The sequence below is a fragment of the Falco cherrug genome, chromosome 8 (genome assembly GCF_023634085.1).
Source record: "Falco cherrug isolate bFalChe1 chromosome 8, bFalChe1.pri, whole genome shotgun sequence".
In the NCBI taxonomy this organism is placed as follows: Eukaryota; Metazoa; Chordata; class Aves; order Falconiformes; family Falconidae; genus Falco; species Falco cherrug.
Window position 1 is genome coordinate 14226186 of NC_073704.1, and position 15212 is coordinate 14241397.

The window sequence follows — 15212 nt, forward strand, 5'->3', positions numbered from 1 at the left end:
ACTCCATTTTGTAGGACAAATCCCAGCGTCTCTCCCACGTGGTCAGGGACCACAGACAGTTTTCAGGCAGAACCGCCCCTTGCTTCTTCGGCAACAGCAAGTCACAGATACTGCATTTCTAGAATCTGTACAACGTAATCCCAGGCACAAAAAAGGGGAGGGGGGAACTAAACGATTTATAGTCTTATATGAGGATTATGCCCTCACACTGATGAATTATACTTGTTCACTTGCCAGCAAGTTCTCTAAACTGTGTTAGCGAAGCCTTTTCGCAGCCCGCTGACGATTTGTAAGGCTTTGCTACTCCCGGCCTCGCCGTGGGTTACAGGAGCGCCTCACCGAGGCTTTGATTTTGGTGCTTTTGGAACCACTTCAGCCCCACATCCCTCCACAGCTGCTGTGCTCTGCTGGGAAAGACGCAGGACAGCAGGTCGTAGTCCCAGGTCTAGGAAGGATGGGGACTAAACCACCAGGTGGGACAGGAGACTTGCCCAAGCCAGGGAGGGGAAAAAGCGTCTTCTTGCAAAAGAGCCGTTCAGAAACTGGAGTTTTCTTCACTCTGTTGTTGTATCCACTGATGTTTGGCGAGGATAGTGAGGGAAGAGAAGAAAGCTGGAGGAAAAGCTGGTGTGGTTTAGTGAAGCAATTAATTCTCGAGCAAGAATAACAGCTGGCTTGCATCTGTGCTATTTAATATTGCAGCCAGAGTAACTCACCCTCTTACACCAGAAAAGCAATACCCTTACTCATTTGCACCTGGATGTCTCTATTTTAAGAAGTGGCGGCAGCTGGGTGAGCTGCTCCCCTGCTGCGCTGCTGGCCCGTCCAGCAGCTCATGGCTGACGGAGGTGACCGTGCTCCACCTGGAGCGCGGGTAGGGCCAGGGGCAAATCCGCACACCTCAGCCAGGCAGCCACAGCGCCAAATGTGTTTCTTAAACCTTATCTATCCTGCTCCTTGCAGCCGTGCCAGCACGTGTGGTGGGGCTGCCCAGCTTTGCTGGAGGGAGATACAACCTCAGCAAGTGCCTGTTGGGATCCCAGCAGCAAGCTGGGACCTCTGCTAAGTCTGGGCTTCGGAGCAGCCTCGGGGAGCCCTTTGCCAAAGCTGCGGGTTTTGGGGGTGGAAAATCCTTGTTCAAGGGTGAAGAAGAAGTAAGCAACAGTGATTCACTAGGCAGCTGAGCACGGGGACCCAGTTGTTGAGGGCAACAGCCAAAACCCCACGTACTTGTCCCGTTATAGGAAAAATGCTGGGAGCTTGGAGTGGCTGGAGTACGTGACGTGTCTCACTGCTATTTGGGCGTGAAGGTTTTGGTTCCTCTGCCTGCCAGAGGCTGGATTTTCCCGTGGGTCTCATACTTGTTCTCAGTGTGTAATGCCGCAAAGGGGAAGAGACGAGGGCTGTTCTTCCCCCACACTAGCGCTGCTGTAGAGTATCAGGATTTATACAAGCATACAGAGGGAGGAAAGAAACCAGTAGTCTGTTTCCCTGTGTAGCCTTATTCATGTAGGTCTTAAGCAAGAGGAAGCTCACTTTAATCCCTGGAAATCACAGAAAGAGCAAACTGCCCTACCACCCCATCGTTCCAGGAGAATTTAAGCTTCTGTTTCCACATACCTCGGTATGCCAGTAAAGAGTATTTTTCTGTATCTGTGCGTGTTTCCCTGTAGCTGCAGTAATGAAGAATATTAATTTCCCCCTCCATTTTGGCAAAGTAACTCCTGAAATCTTAATACAGAACTGATTTATCAGGATAATATGACTAAACCTGTTGCTGTGTGTATTTTCTGCAGAACCAGGAATCCTGTTAATAGATACAGCCTGAGCAACACCCTGCAGAGATGAAACACATTATCTTTCATTTATGCAGCTTAGCACTCCATTGACTTACTGCTATAGCAATATACTGAGTACCATCTACCATGATTTATTACCGGTCCTGGTTCTCCTCCTATTTTCTGTCTTGTCTTTCTACTGTTTTGCTTGATTTACCCCAGTGAATCATCAGGCAGTTTCCATTATAAAAAAATCAATTACTTTGATGTACAATGGGCAGCACGTATCTAGTTCCACATTTTGCATGATATGTAGGCATTTTGGATGGCAGATCTTGGCAATAATGAATGCGTAAGCTGAAAATAGCTTACTACGAACCACTGAGGTTCAACCCCTTTTTCTCCTGCTCTGGGAAGAGAGGTCTGTGCCATGGGACGCCGAGTTACTGCCTGTTCTCTCTCAGCAGGGCATCCAGCGGGCTGTAACTCTCGCTCACGCACAGACACCAAACACCATGGTTTTACTGTTTTCCACCCTGCTTGAAGTGTTTCCCACTGGTTGCAGCGTTCATCCCCCCACCTGGTTTCAGGGCTGTCCTGGTTCACCAGGGCTGTGGCCAGGGTAGGGCAATTCCCAGTGCAGATGGCGGTGCAGGAGGGCGAGTCAGTTTATTGAGCTCTCCTGATTACAGGGCTGGCCCATAAAGATTAGCGAGTCCTATTGCAGAGTAGCAATAATGATGTCCCAGGTAATGGGGGAGAATTGCTGCTATTCCCAGGGAGTAGCTGAGGCCAGTCCCACTGATAGCAGCGTGCCATTTCTGCACCTCACTTGGGAAGGACACTCCAGCTTCAAGGTGTACCGGCTGAAAACCACCATCAAGGAGAGGCTGGCAAGTTGATGGAAATGGGGTTTATCGGTGTATTTGCTTGCTTGCTTCAAGCCAGAGGCAGACACTTGGGCAGAAGCCTGACGACGAGCTACAGCCTAATCTGAATGGGGCTCACACCTGCGTGTTTGCAGAAAAACTTCAAACAAATCGGAAAGAACTTGTGTCACCCTCTGCACTGGGCAAGCACTTCTTAAAATGGTGAAAGCTTTTTCTTATGGGATGAGAAAACAGTTTATTGCTCAGCTGTAAGTGCATGCAGTATTAGTAGTTTGGATTAGTGCTGAGCATTCATGCTCAATTTACCTCTTAGGAATTACATTTAGTTTCATTTCAACACTGCCTGAGCGCAGCATTCAGCCAGGATAACTCAGGCAAGGAGGGCACAGACCAAAGTTCTGGAATTCAGGCAGGTGTGAGCCCCAAATTAAGGCATTCTGGGGTTTTTTTTGTTTTCTCTTCTCCTGTTTCAGTTGCGTGCCTAGCAGGTTTCAGTTGCTCATTACAGCAAAGAAGGACCAGCTCTCAGCGCTGTCCTGAAGGTTGGTACATAAAAATAAAGTGCCCTGATGTGCTTGCCAGGCTCTGAGCACAGAGCAGGGTGATGCAGCAGGAACTGTGACTGCACTACAGCTAGAGGCCATGTGCTGTGCCTAGCTCAGCTCGGGGAGAGCATCCCCTCTTCTGCCTGGCAGCTACTCCCCGCCGAGACAGCCATGCCTTAATGTGAAAAAGGCAAACCTTTCCTGGTGAGTGGGTTACAGCAGGTTTTCTTGCAAGGTGTCTCCCAGCTGAGCCACGATGGGCAGACCAGGGATTTGCAGTGCCCAGAGCACGGATGGATACTGTCGGGGCAGGGACACAGGCCCTATAGCTGCCAGGGGTGAGATGCACCTCTCTAGAAACCAAGGACAGAAGTAACTTCAGCAGGGTCCCTCAGTCTGTTCCTTAAAAGCACACTGCATCTTTCTGCCAAGGAATAGAGAGGAACAGAGCAGCTTTTGACTTGTTTTGACATTGTCGGTTTGTTCTCCTCGCCCAACCCCGAATCTTGGTTTTATGAAGATAAAAAGTAATTCTCTTGCATTAGTGTTCACAAAGAAAATGTGACCTAAATGTAACCTACAAAGGAATAGCTCAAGGGTACTGACTGCCGAATGGATTCCTGCAGGTGTTAATGCCAGCACGGATGGGAGTTTATAAATGTGACACTTAATGTCACTATTCCCTAAAGAGTCCAAGTTTGTTTTACAGGCCATCATTCCTCCACCAAGTGACAGCTCCTGTTTAACTTTTAATAATGCATGGTGGGGAGAGAGTACGTTTGCTTTAATTTTCACTAAAGGGAAGGCAACTTTGCAAAATGTGGGAAAGGAATCCTAATTTAAGCCCTCTAGGGAAGTTGCTCTAATCACCAGGAGAACTCCACACAGCCTTTAAGGCAGGCAAGGCGGGGTCCTGAAACAAAACCTAATTCAGATCGAGATGACAGCCAAAGGAGGAGCAGTTTATATTCCCAAGATCGGGAGATGAGAAAGTCCTATGATTTATCCTGAAAATACAAAGGGCCAGATTCACTCCTGATGTGAGTCCAATGAGGTCAAAGGATCTGCACCAGTGAGGAACGTAGCCTGACAACTGCTGAATGCAGCTTCTGAGCTGTAAGCTTAACTGTATGTATAATTATTTGCAGGGTGCATAATAAATGAAGACTGCTAGGCTTGACAGGACTAATATTAGTGCTACCAGCTGTGTTTTGGCTTGTGGGCTTATAGAGGAAGGTAATTCGCTTTACTTGGCCCATTTGCCCCATATATGTGAGCCGCTGTCTGCTTGTGTTCAAAGGAACTCCACTTCTCAGACAAGTCTTTACACTTCCTGCCATGGTTACTTGTAGGTAGAGTTGTGCATGTTTTTATTTAACTCCCTCTCTGAAAGCGTTCATAACCACACGACCCTGTAGTCCTTTGCTTCATGATGCAAAACCAGGCTTCCCTTCATCTGCGAGCAGCAGTATCCCTGAGAGGAGACATCTGAAACCATAGTTACCAGCTCCTATCTCAGTAACAACTTTTGAAAAATTCCTAATCCAAGGGTATGTTCTTGCCCACACCAACTGCAACAAGAAGCTGAGTCTCTCCTAAAATGCTTGACATTAAATTGTCGGCTTCTCCGTAAGCCATCCAGCTTCACAGTCACCACCAGTCCCAGAAACACAGAAAGGCTCCTTGCAAACCTCGGTTGTGCTTCACTGGGCCAAGGGTCTCAAATCCTGTAAATTCTGCTGTTATCTTCACCTTGACTTAGTACTGCACATGCCTTTCCAAGGCCATGTGCCTCCTTGCTTGTCTGCAGGGCGATAAACAGCAGCTCTGGGATGTGTTTTGTTCAATTTCTCCCTTCTTAGAAAGTGTCCCAGCTGCAGGAGGCGTGCTTTCTGATCTTACTCTCAAGCAGTCCACGGATAACTTGGAGAAGAGCCAGGACACTGTCTTTTCCTGGAAATGTAGCTGCAGGAAGAATGAATCACCAGGTTGAACCTGTATAACCAACTGAAAACAAAAGCTCAGACTTCTGTGTCTCACTGTTGCAAATAATGGGGGGAAAAATAGGCATCCTGTTTTGAAGTCCACTACCAGCTGACAGGACAAAAATACTGCATGCGTGATTGTCTTTTGAAGCTGACAAGTAACATAAGACTATGGCCATTTAAGGGGAAAAGCCTGAAGCAAAACAGCAGTCAAGGAAAGAGAAAATTCCAGTGGTCTGGGGGGAAAAAAAGTAACTGGAGAGGTTGTTCAGAACACACAAGGTGGATTTTTAGTAGCTCTAAATTTTCATGCTTTTAAATTTTCCTTACCACCCTTGGCTGGTGGTGAATATGTGCAAACCAAGGCCAGGAGACTGTGTTTCATAGCATAAGGACAGACTTCAGTGCTGGTATCATTGATTAAATCTTTTTGTCTCTGCAGCAACCTAAGATGTCATTACAGGCAATGCAGAGGCTTCTTGGCTAGCACGCAAGCATCTGGAGCACTGCAGGGATACCAACAGCACGCCCATACGGGAGTTAATGTTTCTTTACCGTAGCTTCTTTTTTCTGGTCCTACTTTCATTTTGTCTTAAGGTAAAATAAAACCAGCTTCACAGTTATCAAAGGCTCAGATAGAGTTAATGGAGACTTAGTACCTGATAAGAGAATTCAAGATGTGCTCAAGCCAAGGAAGATGGAGGTCTGCAAAGCTGTACTTTGTGTGCTCTGGGGCAGAGGGCTGGCAGTACTGTTTTGATGTCCCAAGTGTTAGAAATAGCTGTTACTGCGGGTCATGGATACAAATTTCCTATGAGGAAAAGGAAAAGGCTTTCCAGTATTTTAACACAAACGTTAACATGGATGTGTGACTTCATCCAGAAAAGTCAAATTGCATGCATAAGCCCTGCAAGTAAGTTTGTTTAGGGCAAACTTCTGAAGGTTTTAATTCCAACCCTGGGCCACCAAGGCCTGGAATGTGGCTTTGAGGAGCCCTTCCTGTTAGCTTTAAGGCACTTGAAATTGCTTAGTCTTGACTCTTCCTTCTTCTCCATTGTCTGAAGGATTTTCTTTCCATGGAGTGAAGAAGAGAAACACTGCCAATACCATTACAAGTAACACTAAAATCCCCACATTTTTCCTAATCTTGGATTCTTCTTGGTCTTAAAAGGGTAACCTCTGCACTGAGGCAGATGCTTCTGCATCTATGTGAATGCTATAGCTGTTGTCTCCCTGTCCATATAATTGTTTTTAGATTGTTATGAATTAGCTGTTGTTAACTAGTTTTAAGTTAATACAGTGCCTTGCTTGCATTCTAATTTCCTCTTCGATTACATAATACTGTACCTATAGAGCACATCAGAAATGTGGCCACCTAACGTGAAGCCTCTAGATCCATGCTCAGACCTCATAAAAAGGATCTTTTTTTGCAGCATTGCCCCCCGCCCCACTATCCCACATGCCAGACACACATTACCCTGGCCTACAACCGTCAGGCAGCTGCAGCGAGCACAGAAGCTGCTGGCAGAGGAGGGAAATCACAGCACTGCTCTGCCATTTCCCCACCACAGCCCTGCCTGCGCTCACGGGAGCACTGCTGGAGCAGCCCTTCCCAGCGTGCGCCGATGCCTGCTGGCATGTCAGTCTCACTCAGGTGGGTTCGGGGCTCTCCCATCACAAGATCCAACATGTGGCATCTCATGGCCTGGAAGTCCAGAAGCTGGAGCTGTGGGTAAGGCTGTAAGTCTGTGAACATCTGCAAGTGCAGTGGAAGTGGAGGAGGTTTCCAGCAAATGAAGCGCAGCTGGAACTGCAGTGGTTGCTTGCGAAGAAGAGCTTACTCACTTTGCTTTTTGTTCCTTAATTAAAACTTCAGAATAATGTCAGCTTTCAGACCTGCAAGGACTTTGAGAGATCAGTCACATAATGCCACTAAATGCTAAGTGATCTTTCTGTAACGGCATTATAATAAATGTGGTGATTATGTTTGACAGTTTATCAAGATGTGAGGTTGAAGGCGTGAATGTAGTATTATTGATGGGAACTATTCCCCCTTCAGAGGGTCCAGCAACTTCAGCTCAAGCACTTATAAAATTATACATCTTCATATTTTTGATCATTACTTCCATTGCTTAATGTAACTCTCTGTGTAAAGGAAATGACATGCTAGATCAGACTATACACTTATTTCAATATTTAACTTTTTTTGCAAGGACCTTGCTGAAGCAGCAAGTTAAAAGGTCTACTGATAATCCGTCAGCTTCTGCAGAAACTTAAGTTTTTATTTTTAATTCACCCCATTGATTTCAAAGATGATCCAGATCAGTTCAAGCTGAGGCTATCTTGATTCTGCAACTGCAAGCTGTCAGCAGCCAAATTAATCTCTGGTTTATTCCCTTTGTATTTAACAGCAAGTGGTTCACCGCCCTATCTATCTCACGGGTGTGGAGAATCTGGAAGCTACTGGTGAAGATGAAAATGTAAAAATTTTAAAATAATTTCACTGTTAGTCACTTGAACGGCCACGGATACATAGGGAGAAAGGCTGCTCTATTTTCTGGGTTTTCCTCCAAGCTTTGCATTAGTTCATGTTTGTTTGGTTGATGAAAGCTCTTGGCAAAATAGGTATCTGTCCAAACTTTACTTCAAAGGCAGTTTTTGTATTTCAGTGGAATGAGAACCAGAAGTAGCTGCTATTTATTTAGAGAGGAAAGGATTAAACATGTACGACCAGAAGTTTCTACACAAATGTAGAACAGAACCATTTGGAATAAGGCGTTGCTGTCAGAGGGTTATCAACAACACAGGCTTCTAGATAGAGTTTTAAAAAAAATCAGATTGTTTCTATTTATACCTGCCTTTGCCTTGGTAACCAGAGACTGCGTGAGGGCTGCAGTGTTTTCCCCACATCATGGGTGGCTCCAAAATCCATGCGCAGCCATGCGGCACATGCAGCGTCTGCAGAACTATCAAAAGAACTGTCACTTTCATTTTAAATATTAAGCGGGAAAGAGAAGATTTCAGTAAGGAAGGTATATTAGTATAGCTTCAAAATAATTGGTAGTAATTTCTGCCTCATCTACTTGATTCTTTGATCTTCTAAGTATTACAAGGACCATTGCTCTTGAACAATTTTTCTTAATTACCCCAAGCAGCTCACCTGCATCTGAGGTAGGAGGATTTACTTATAATTGGACACATTTTGCCTGCTCTATCAAGTAGTTGAATGAGATAAGAATGGACTTCAGTCAGTGTTTCTTTATACTTTAACTCATTCTTGCTTACCTTAAAATCAGCTATTTCCTACTTTGCAAGTTTATCTGTAGCTTAGGTGTCCTAGCTTTCTGCAGTATTTAGAAGCTGAACCAGGCTACATTCTTGCGACTTTACTGTTGTGCTAAGCTCCAGCCCTGCTGGAAGAAAAAGCATTTCAGTTCTGGGCAGCTGTTTTAGCCAGAATCCTTTGTTGTTGTGTTTTCCTTATCTTTTTACTGTCAGGAAGAGTGGAAGAAACCAAGTTTCCTTCTCTGCTGCTATAACGCCCAGGTATTGTATCTTCGTAGAAACGGGATATGGAAAGAGAAAAAGGTAAGTATAGGCTTAGAATGAATACGGGGAATCAGGGCCCTTACTGAATTTCTGGTGGACTCACTTCCCTTTTAATAGCTTCACTCTCCAGTTACGATCTGGAAAGTAATTTCTGATCTCCTATTTAGGCTCATGGAAGTCAGAGCCAAAGTAACATCAGGGAGGAAGAAGGGGAAGTACTTCTGGGAAGCAGAGCAGGAGTGGTAGAGAACCTGCTGGGCTCCAAAGACATTCAGGGATATCTGACTTAAAAAACAATGTTCTCAGGATAAAAGCACTTGCTGCGTTATCATCTTTGGGAACAAATGTATGAATTTTCACATACAGTCTTTTTCCACTCTGGTTGCTATTCAGCCAGACCCATGGTCTTATGAAATACTGCAGGGGAAGAAAAGTGATCTAAGGGAGGGAAAAAAGAGGCAGCTGGGAGCACTGGAGCCCTGCCACACTCCTCCATGTGTTGGTTGGAGATCCCAGGGCTGGCATGTGTTGTGGGAGGTGGAGGCAAAAGCTTTGTGCCATTTGGGAGTTTCCCTCCATTTGCCTGATGATGCAGTTTAGGCACAGCATTAAGCGATTCAAAAACTCATCCAAGCAGAGTTCTCATTTCAAGTGTAATCACTCTCATTGCTTTTCCCACACTGCCTATATAAATACTTGAAAAAAATAATTGAGGTAATAGCACAAGTAGTTTCAACCTCTCGAAGGCAGGAGTAATGGCAAGGGACCAGTACTTTAGGACATAAAACCACAGTAAGCTGAATCATCGTACCCGCTCTGGCACATTTTTGAGGAGAAGTCTGAGTTGCCATAAGACAAGTATGAACTGGTTTGGAGCAAGTGAAATTCTGGTTTCCATTCCCCTAAAGTAGCAGAACCCTAAAAACAGGCTTTAGTTCCTGCTAGCCCTGTGCAGCCTGTAACGCTTCTCCACAAAGACTTTCGTGACTCTTGAGCCACTGTTGAAATCAACAGCTTTCAGACGTACCTACATTCGCTTTTGCCTGCCAGCCAGATTTGCTGCTCCTGGGGGGAGAGTGGGGATGTTTTCTGGAGCCGGTTAAGCTCCCCAACTCTGAGGGCCAGCCTTGCCCTGTTCATGGTGACACTGGGCGCTGCCAAGCTGCACAGGCACTGGAGATGGGTGCAGAGAAGGTATGCTGCTCGCCTTCCCCGCTCCCCTGAGCGTGGCCCTTTGCACACTCAGTCCTTCCCAGGGGCTGAGGAGCATGGCTGGAGGTCCTGCGCCTTTTTGTGGAGTACCTGCGGCTGTGCCTCCAGGCAGCCAGAGCGCAAGCGCAGCCAGGACGCTTCCCCAGCTTTCCCGTGGCCTTTAGCAGTCTTTGGAGCAAGTTCAAGTAACTGGAGATGGAGACACACAAAGGAGAAGCGCACTGTGTTGTTCTGCCAAACAAGAGATTAAACAGGGCCAAAGGTGAGGAGAAGCCCATGCACAAACAGCGCCGTGGGAGCGCTGCACCACACCACCAGCCCAGAGCCGCTGTGGCTTCCCCGTCCCAGCCAGGGCTCTGAGCGAGCCGCACAAGCAGCGCAGCGTCCCCGCGGTGGGTGCCCCGCTGCCGGGGCTGCTCCCAGGCCGGCGGCAGGCGCCTGCGGAGGCCATGTCCGGCGGGCTGGACAAGTGCCTTTGCGCTGAGTTCCAGAAGCGCCTGGAACAGACGCCATGAGCCAGAGGCACGGAGAGGCCGCGCCGCAGCCGGCACCGTCCCACAGGGCGTCTCGCACCCCGCTCTGGAAACGGAGAAGCCCCCGGCCCCAGCGGGAGCCGCGCAGGGCCACTGCCCGCCGGGATGCCCCCTGCCCGCCGGGGCCGGCCGCAGGCACCGTCCTCAGGCACGGTCCTCGCTCGGCCTGCGGCTTCCCGGTGCCGTACGCCCGCGGCCAGCCCCCGGTGGCCGCCACCAGCCGCGGGCCGCCGGCACCGCCCCGCAGCCAGCCGTGCCTGGCGTCCCGCCTTGCGCCCCCCGCCCCTCTGCCGCGGCTGAGGGACAGGAGCGCCCCGCTGAGCCCCGGCCTCACCACTCTTCACCCGGGGTTTTCTGGCCCCGCCGCCCTAACCCAGCCGGGCGCCCCCCGGGCGGGCGGCCCCGGCCTGCCACGCGTGGAGCGGCGGGGCGGGCCTGGCGGCGAGGGGCCGGGCCCAGGCGCTGCGGGAGCCGGGCCCTTCCCGCCGGCGGCCGCGGGCCTCCCCCTGCCCTCGGCCCGGCCCGTGGCGGCGCGGCGGCGGGCAGGCGGCGCTGGGGAGGGCCCTGCCCGCCGGGCGCGGAGGCCGCGGGAGCGGTGAGGCCGCGGGGCTGTGGCTGCGGCCGCCGGGCCCCGCCGCGCCTCGGAGGCGGTCGCCGCCGGCGGGATGGCCCTTGTGCCCTACGAGGAGGGAGCTGGCTGGGGAGCGCGGCAGCTGCACAGCCCCTCGGCCACCCACCGCTTCGCCAGCCGCACCATCCGCCTCAGGCAGGACTGGCGGCGGCTGGGGGTGGCGGCCGTGGTCTGGGATGCGGTAGGTGGCGGCGCCGGGCGGGGTGTTCCGTGCTTGGTGTCCTCGGGTGGCACTTGCCCGAGCTTCCAGAGTCACCTGAGAAACTATTTAGCATTGAGTTGCCAAGGGAAGGCTTTCTTCCTGTAAGGTTGGGGTTTTTTTTGTGTGGGTTTTTTTGTTTGTTTGCTTTTATAATAAAAAAAGTTAAACTCTTAACTTACCTTTGATTTCCCTCATAAGAGATCCTGGAGGACTTGCAAGGGAAAGGGGCCACCTTAAACTCTGCACGGCCAGTGCCGAACACAGGCCATACCCTGGAGAACTCGCAGAGCTCTCACCGTTTCCGACCTGACACGCTTCAGAGCACGCCCGGCCCTGCTGCCTGTGGTGCTAAGGGCTGCTGGCAGCATTTCACTTGTCCTGGGGATAAGGATCCTGCCAGCCAAGGGGGTCTGTGGCGGGCCTGAGGTGGTGGGGTGGGCACAGTACCACTGCAGGAATCCAAGGCCATCCCATCGGTCTGCATTGGCTCACACACAGATGGCACTTTTGCCGCTAGTTTTGAAGAACAAGTGTTGCAATTTTAGCAAACTCCTCAAATGAACTGCTGCATCAGCTCTGACAGATCTTGCTATGGAGAGAGCTCCTGATCAAGACTTCTGTAGAATGTAACACATTACATACAATCAGATAAACGTGTTATCACTTTGCTTTCCGTATGTCCTTCCTGACAGCATGCCAGCCTTGTGCAGAAGCCTTTTGAAATACCACACAAGATACTATGAAACCTTATCCTGGACTTTTGCAATACTGTGATCGTTCATCAGTGTTTGACACCTCCCAGCTTTTCCTTTCCAAATGCAACTCCTTCTGCCTCATGTTAGTTTTGGGGATTCATGAAGCAGTGTTACTACAGCTGAGTTGTGGCCTCCGTGGTACTTTTTTCCTTTTGCCTGCAAGAGTCTTCCATAAAACTCATAAAAAGACCGCATGTGCACACAGGAGGCAGAGAAGGGCTGAACAAAGACTTGGTGCAGACCTGAAGTGCCTGACCCTTCCCATAACCTTCTCTCTCAGTGTAAATCAGAAATCTTGTGTTCAGTACGACTGAAATGAGCCCTGTGCTTAATTGCCTTTGTCTCTTAGTTTAGGCTGTTGTCCTGTGTACTTATCTGGAGATGGGAGGCATCGATGTCAGGGATCGGTCTGTGATTGAGCTGGGAGCTGGAACCGGATTGGTGGGAATAGTGGCCACGTTATTAGGTAAGGGCCTCTTTTGTTTGCTTGTTTAAAGCGGTTTACAACTGTAGTAAAACTAGCACTTTTACATCCACATGCCTGGTATAGAAGTTAGCACCAAAGCTACATATGTGAACTGTGATGTTTCCTGTCTGAGTCATCTTCCTTTCTTGTTAGACTTGAGAGCCTGCTGCGTTATTTATTGTAGTGATGGTGCCACTGCAGTTTACTTTATGACGGGACCCTGTTAAGGCTGACGCCTGTTACCATGGTACTCAGCTCAGCACCATTCAGTCCTGCAGCTATTCTCCCCCAAGGAGCAACTGCTGTGCTTGCCATCTTCCACTTCTCCTCATACACAGCACAGATAAAAGCTACAGACAGAAATCACTCTCTGAGCTTGTGTAGGCCTTGTTAGCCTATCTTGCAGACAGGGAAGCCAGAGTCTGGAGAAATGAAGTGATTTGCCTGTGATCTGTCTGTGGCTGAAGCAGGGATTGTTGAATTTGTTGAATATGTTGAATTTGTGCTAACTGTCCCAGGTTAACTTTGTAATTCAAAGCTCTAGTGGCTGTGGAAGGTGTCTAGTGTCTACTGAAATAATAAAACCAAAGCAGTTTGAGAAAATACAATCATGCCATGCAAAATCACACAGGCATAACTTTTGCTGTGAAAGAGGCTTTCTAGCTGCCTCTCTTCTACTGAACAAATAGGGAATTTGAGCAGGTTAGTTCTAACAATCCATGTAACTTATTCTGTTGTCACCTGTGGAAAGGCAGAAAGTAACTCCTCTAATTTCATGCACTAAGAAAAAGCTCTGGAAAACACTTTCTGTTTCCCACCCAACTTAATCTTCATGTGGAGTACACTTTATATCCTTAAGTGACTGGTGAAGGGTGGGATGTATATAGATAGTGGGCTTTTTACTTGTTTAGTCCTTTTGTTTGTTTGTTTTAAATCAGGCAGCTCAGGGGAGTTGTTAATGTTTGACAGGAACTGAGGAGCCTGCTTGACTTAGAGCATTGTATTCCAAATGCTGTATTTATGGACACTGACTATTTGTCTAAGACATATACTCCTGTACCGCTTAGGTGCTCATGTTACCATCACAGACAGGGCGGCAGCACTGGAGTTTCTGGAGTCAAATGTACAGGCTAACTTACCCTCTGAACTACGTCCGAGAGCTGTGGTGAAGGAGCTGACCTGGGGAAAAGACCTGGCTAACTTCCCTCCAGGAGCGTTTGACTTCATCCTGGGTGCAGACATCGTTTATCTGGAAGAAACCTTTGCAGAACTGCTTCAGACGCTGGAGCACCTGTGCTCAGCTCAAACTGTGATTCTTCTTTCCTGTCGTATCCGCTATGAACGGGATCACAAGTTCTTAAAGATGCTGAGAAGCCGTTTCTCTGTATATGAGGTCCACTATGATTCCAGTAAAGATGTTCATATCTACAAAGCACAGCAGGGTAGTTGCAAGGATGACTTTTGACTCTATGCTTTGTTAGTAAACCACTGATGCTGTTCAGTCCTCCCCTTGTTTTACTCAATACACTTGTTCCTAAGCATATAATTGCAGTTGTGTTATTTCACTGGCTTCTTATTGTGATGATCTTGTCTGATCACTTGGTCTGATACAGCAAGGATTGTACTTAAGTTCTGCATATTGAACCCCTGCCTCATTTCTCAGTAGAGTTGTATAGGGTCTTCCACTGACTTTTTATCAAATATCATTTTTGAAACTGATTTAATTTGCAGAAATCTCAAGGCATCAAAAATGTCATCAAAAGGTCTGTTGTTTAAAATCAAACCACGCTTAAATTTCTGTGGGAAACTTAAAAGTAGATTAGAGTGGTGGTTTTTTTTCCCCTTATCACATCCTTAACTTCAGAAAAGTAAAAGTGGATGAAATATAAGCTAAGACTCCAGCTTTAAATGCTTTAACTCTTCATGCCTTCTGCATCTTAAAAGTTGTGGTAAAAGAAGCTACTTAAAGGGCAAACCAACAAAGGCAGGTGCTATAAAGTTGTCCTGTTGCCATCACTGCTGAATTGAAGAGGCATAGGGAAACAGAACAAGATCTGGGCTTGGGGTGGGATGGGGTGTAGGTTCAGAATCAATACTGCAGTGTAAGCCAACTTACAAGTCAGTGGTGTTTTTACCTGACTTGCAAGCGTGGAGGCTATGCCTGCAGTACCGATGCAGTCGTGGTTTTTGGGCTGTCCCTAACAAGGTAACTTTCCCTTGCACAGATAGAGGCTCCCTGGAGCAGATACACATGTACATTTGCCACCAGGGAAAGTGCAACAAGGAGACTCAAACTGTTCCTTAAATATCAAAACAGTCCTTGTCTCTCACAGTACTACTTTCTGCCTTTGTGGCTCACTCCGAGAGCTGTTATTTGGGAGAGGAGGGTACTGCCACAAAGTCTTTGTAGCTGCGTGAGTACTTATTCTCGTCTTACTTGGGACCTGAGGCCAGTGTCTAGATTTCAGCATGCTCTCTGTGCACAGTAGTGGTTAGACGCTGTTCTAAGTAACTGAATTCATACCTTGAGCTTGTAAAAACAACTCTGGGTATTTATCCCATGAGATCCTAAGTGAAAAATGCTGCAGCCTGGAATCTGGCTCGCACCAGCAGCAGCCTTCCTTCTCTTTCTAGTGGTGGAAGAATGAAACCGGTGAAAACAATGT

General features: G+C 48.0%; 1 protein-coding gene and 1 long non-coding RNA gene across 6 annotated transcripts; one reads left to right on the forward strand and one right to left on the reverse strand.

The window, feature by feature from the left end:
- Positions 1-950: 950 nt before the first annotated feature.
- LOC114016835 (uncharacterized) lies at positions 951-10938 on the reverse strand. 4 transcript variants are annotated; one of them, XR_003561548.2, is made up of 4 exons: positions 8484-10592; positions 8053-8164; positions 5858-6009; positions 951-5178 (listed from the first exon to the last, which is right to left on the reverse strand). It is a non-coding gene; the product is annotated as an uncharacterized LOC114016835 (long non-coding RNA). The 4 variants fall into 4 exon arrangements; XR_008733643.1 differs by having other exon boundaries at positions 955-5178; positions 8053-9920; positions 10050-10592; XR_008733642.1 differs by adding an exon at positions 10827-10938 and having other exon boundaries at positions 957-5178; positions 8053-10190.
- METTL21A (methyltransferase 21A, HSPA lysine) lies at positions 10920-14092 on the forward strand. 2 transcript variants are annotated; one of them, XM_055719168.1, is made up of 3 exons: positions 10920-11304; positions 12435-12538; positions 13527-13820. In XM_055719168.1, the coding sequence occupies exons 1-3, from the start codon at positions 11158-11160 to the stop codon at positions 13678-13680; spliced, it is 405 nt and encodes a 134-aa protein (XP_055575143.1). In that variant the 5' UTR covers positions 10920-11157; the 3' UTR covers positions 13681-13820. The 2 variants fall into 2 exon arrangements, with proteins under 2 accessions (XP_055575143.1, XP_055575142.1); XM_055719167.1 differs by having other exon boundaries at positions 11014-11304; positions 12435-12546; positions 13614-14092.
- The last annotated feature ends 1120 nt before the right edge of the window (positions 14093-15212 follow it).

Bases quoted from the DNA above. Each gene is read 5' to 3' on its own strand.
- METTL21A (XM_055719167.1), top strand. From the start codon at position 11,158: ATGGCCCTTGTGCCCTACGAGGAGGGAGCTGGCTGGGGAGCGCGGCAG. The intron at 11,305-12,434 runs GTAGGTGGCGGC...CTCTTAGTTTAG, and splicing joins CGGCCGTGGTCTGGGATGCG to GCTGTTGTCCTGTGTACTTA. The intron at 12,547-13,613 runs GTAAGGGCCTCT...TGTACCGCTTAG, and splicing joins AATAGTGGCCACGTTATTAG to GTGCTCATGTTACCATCACA.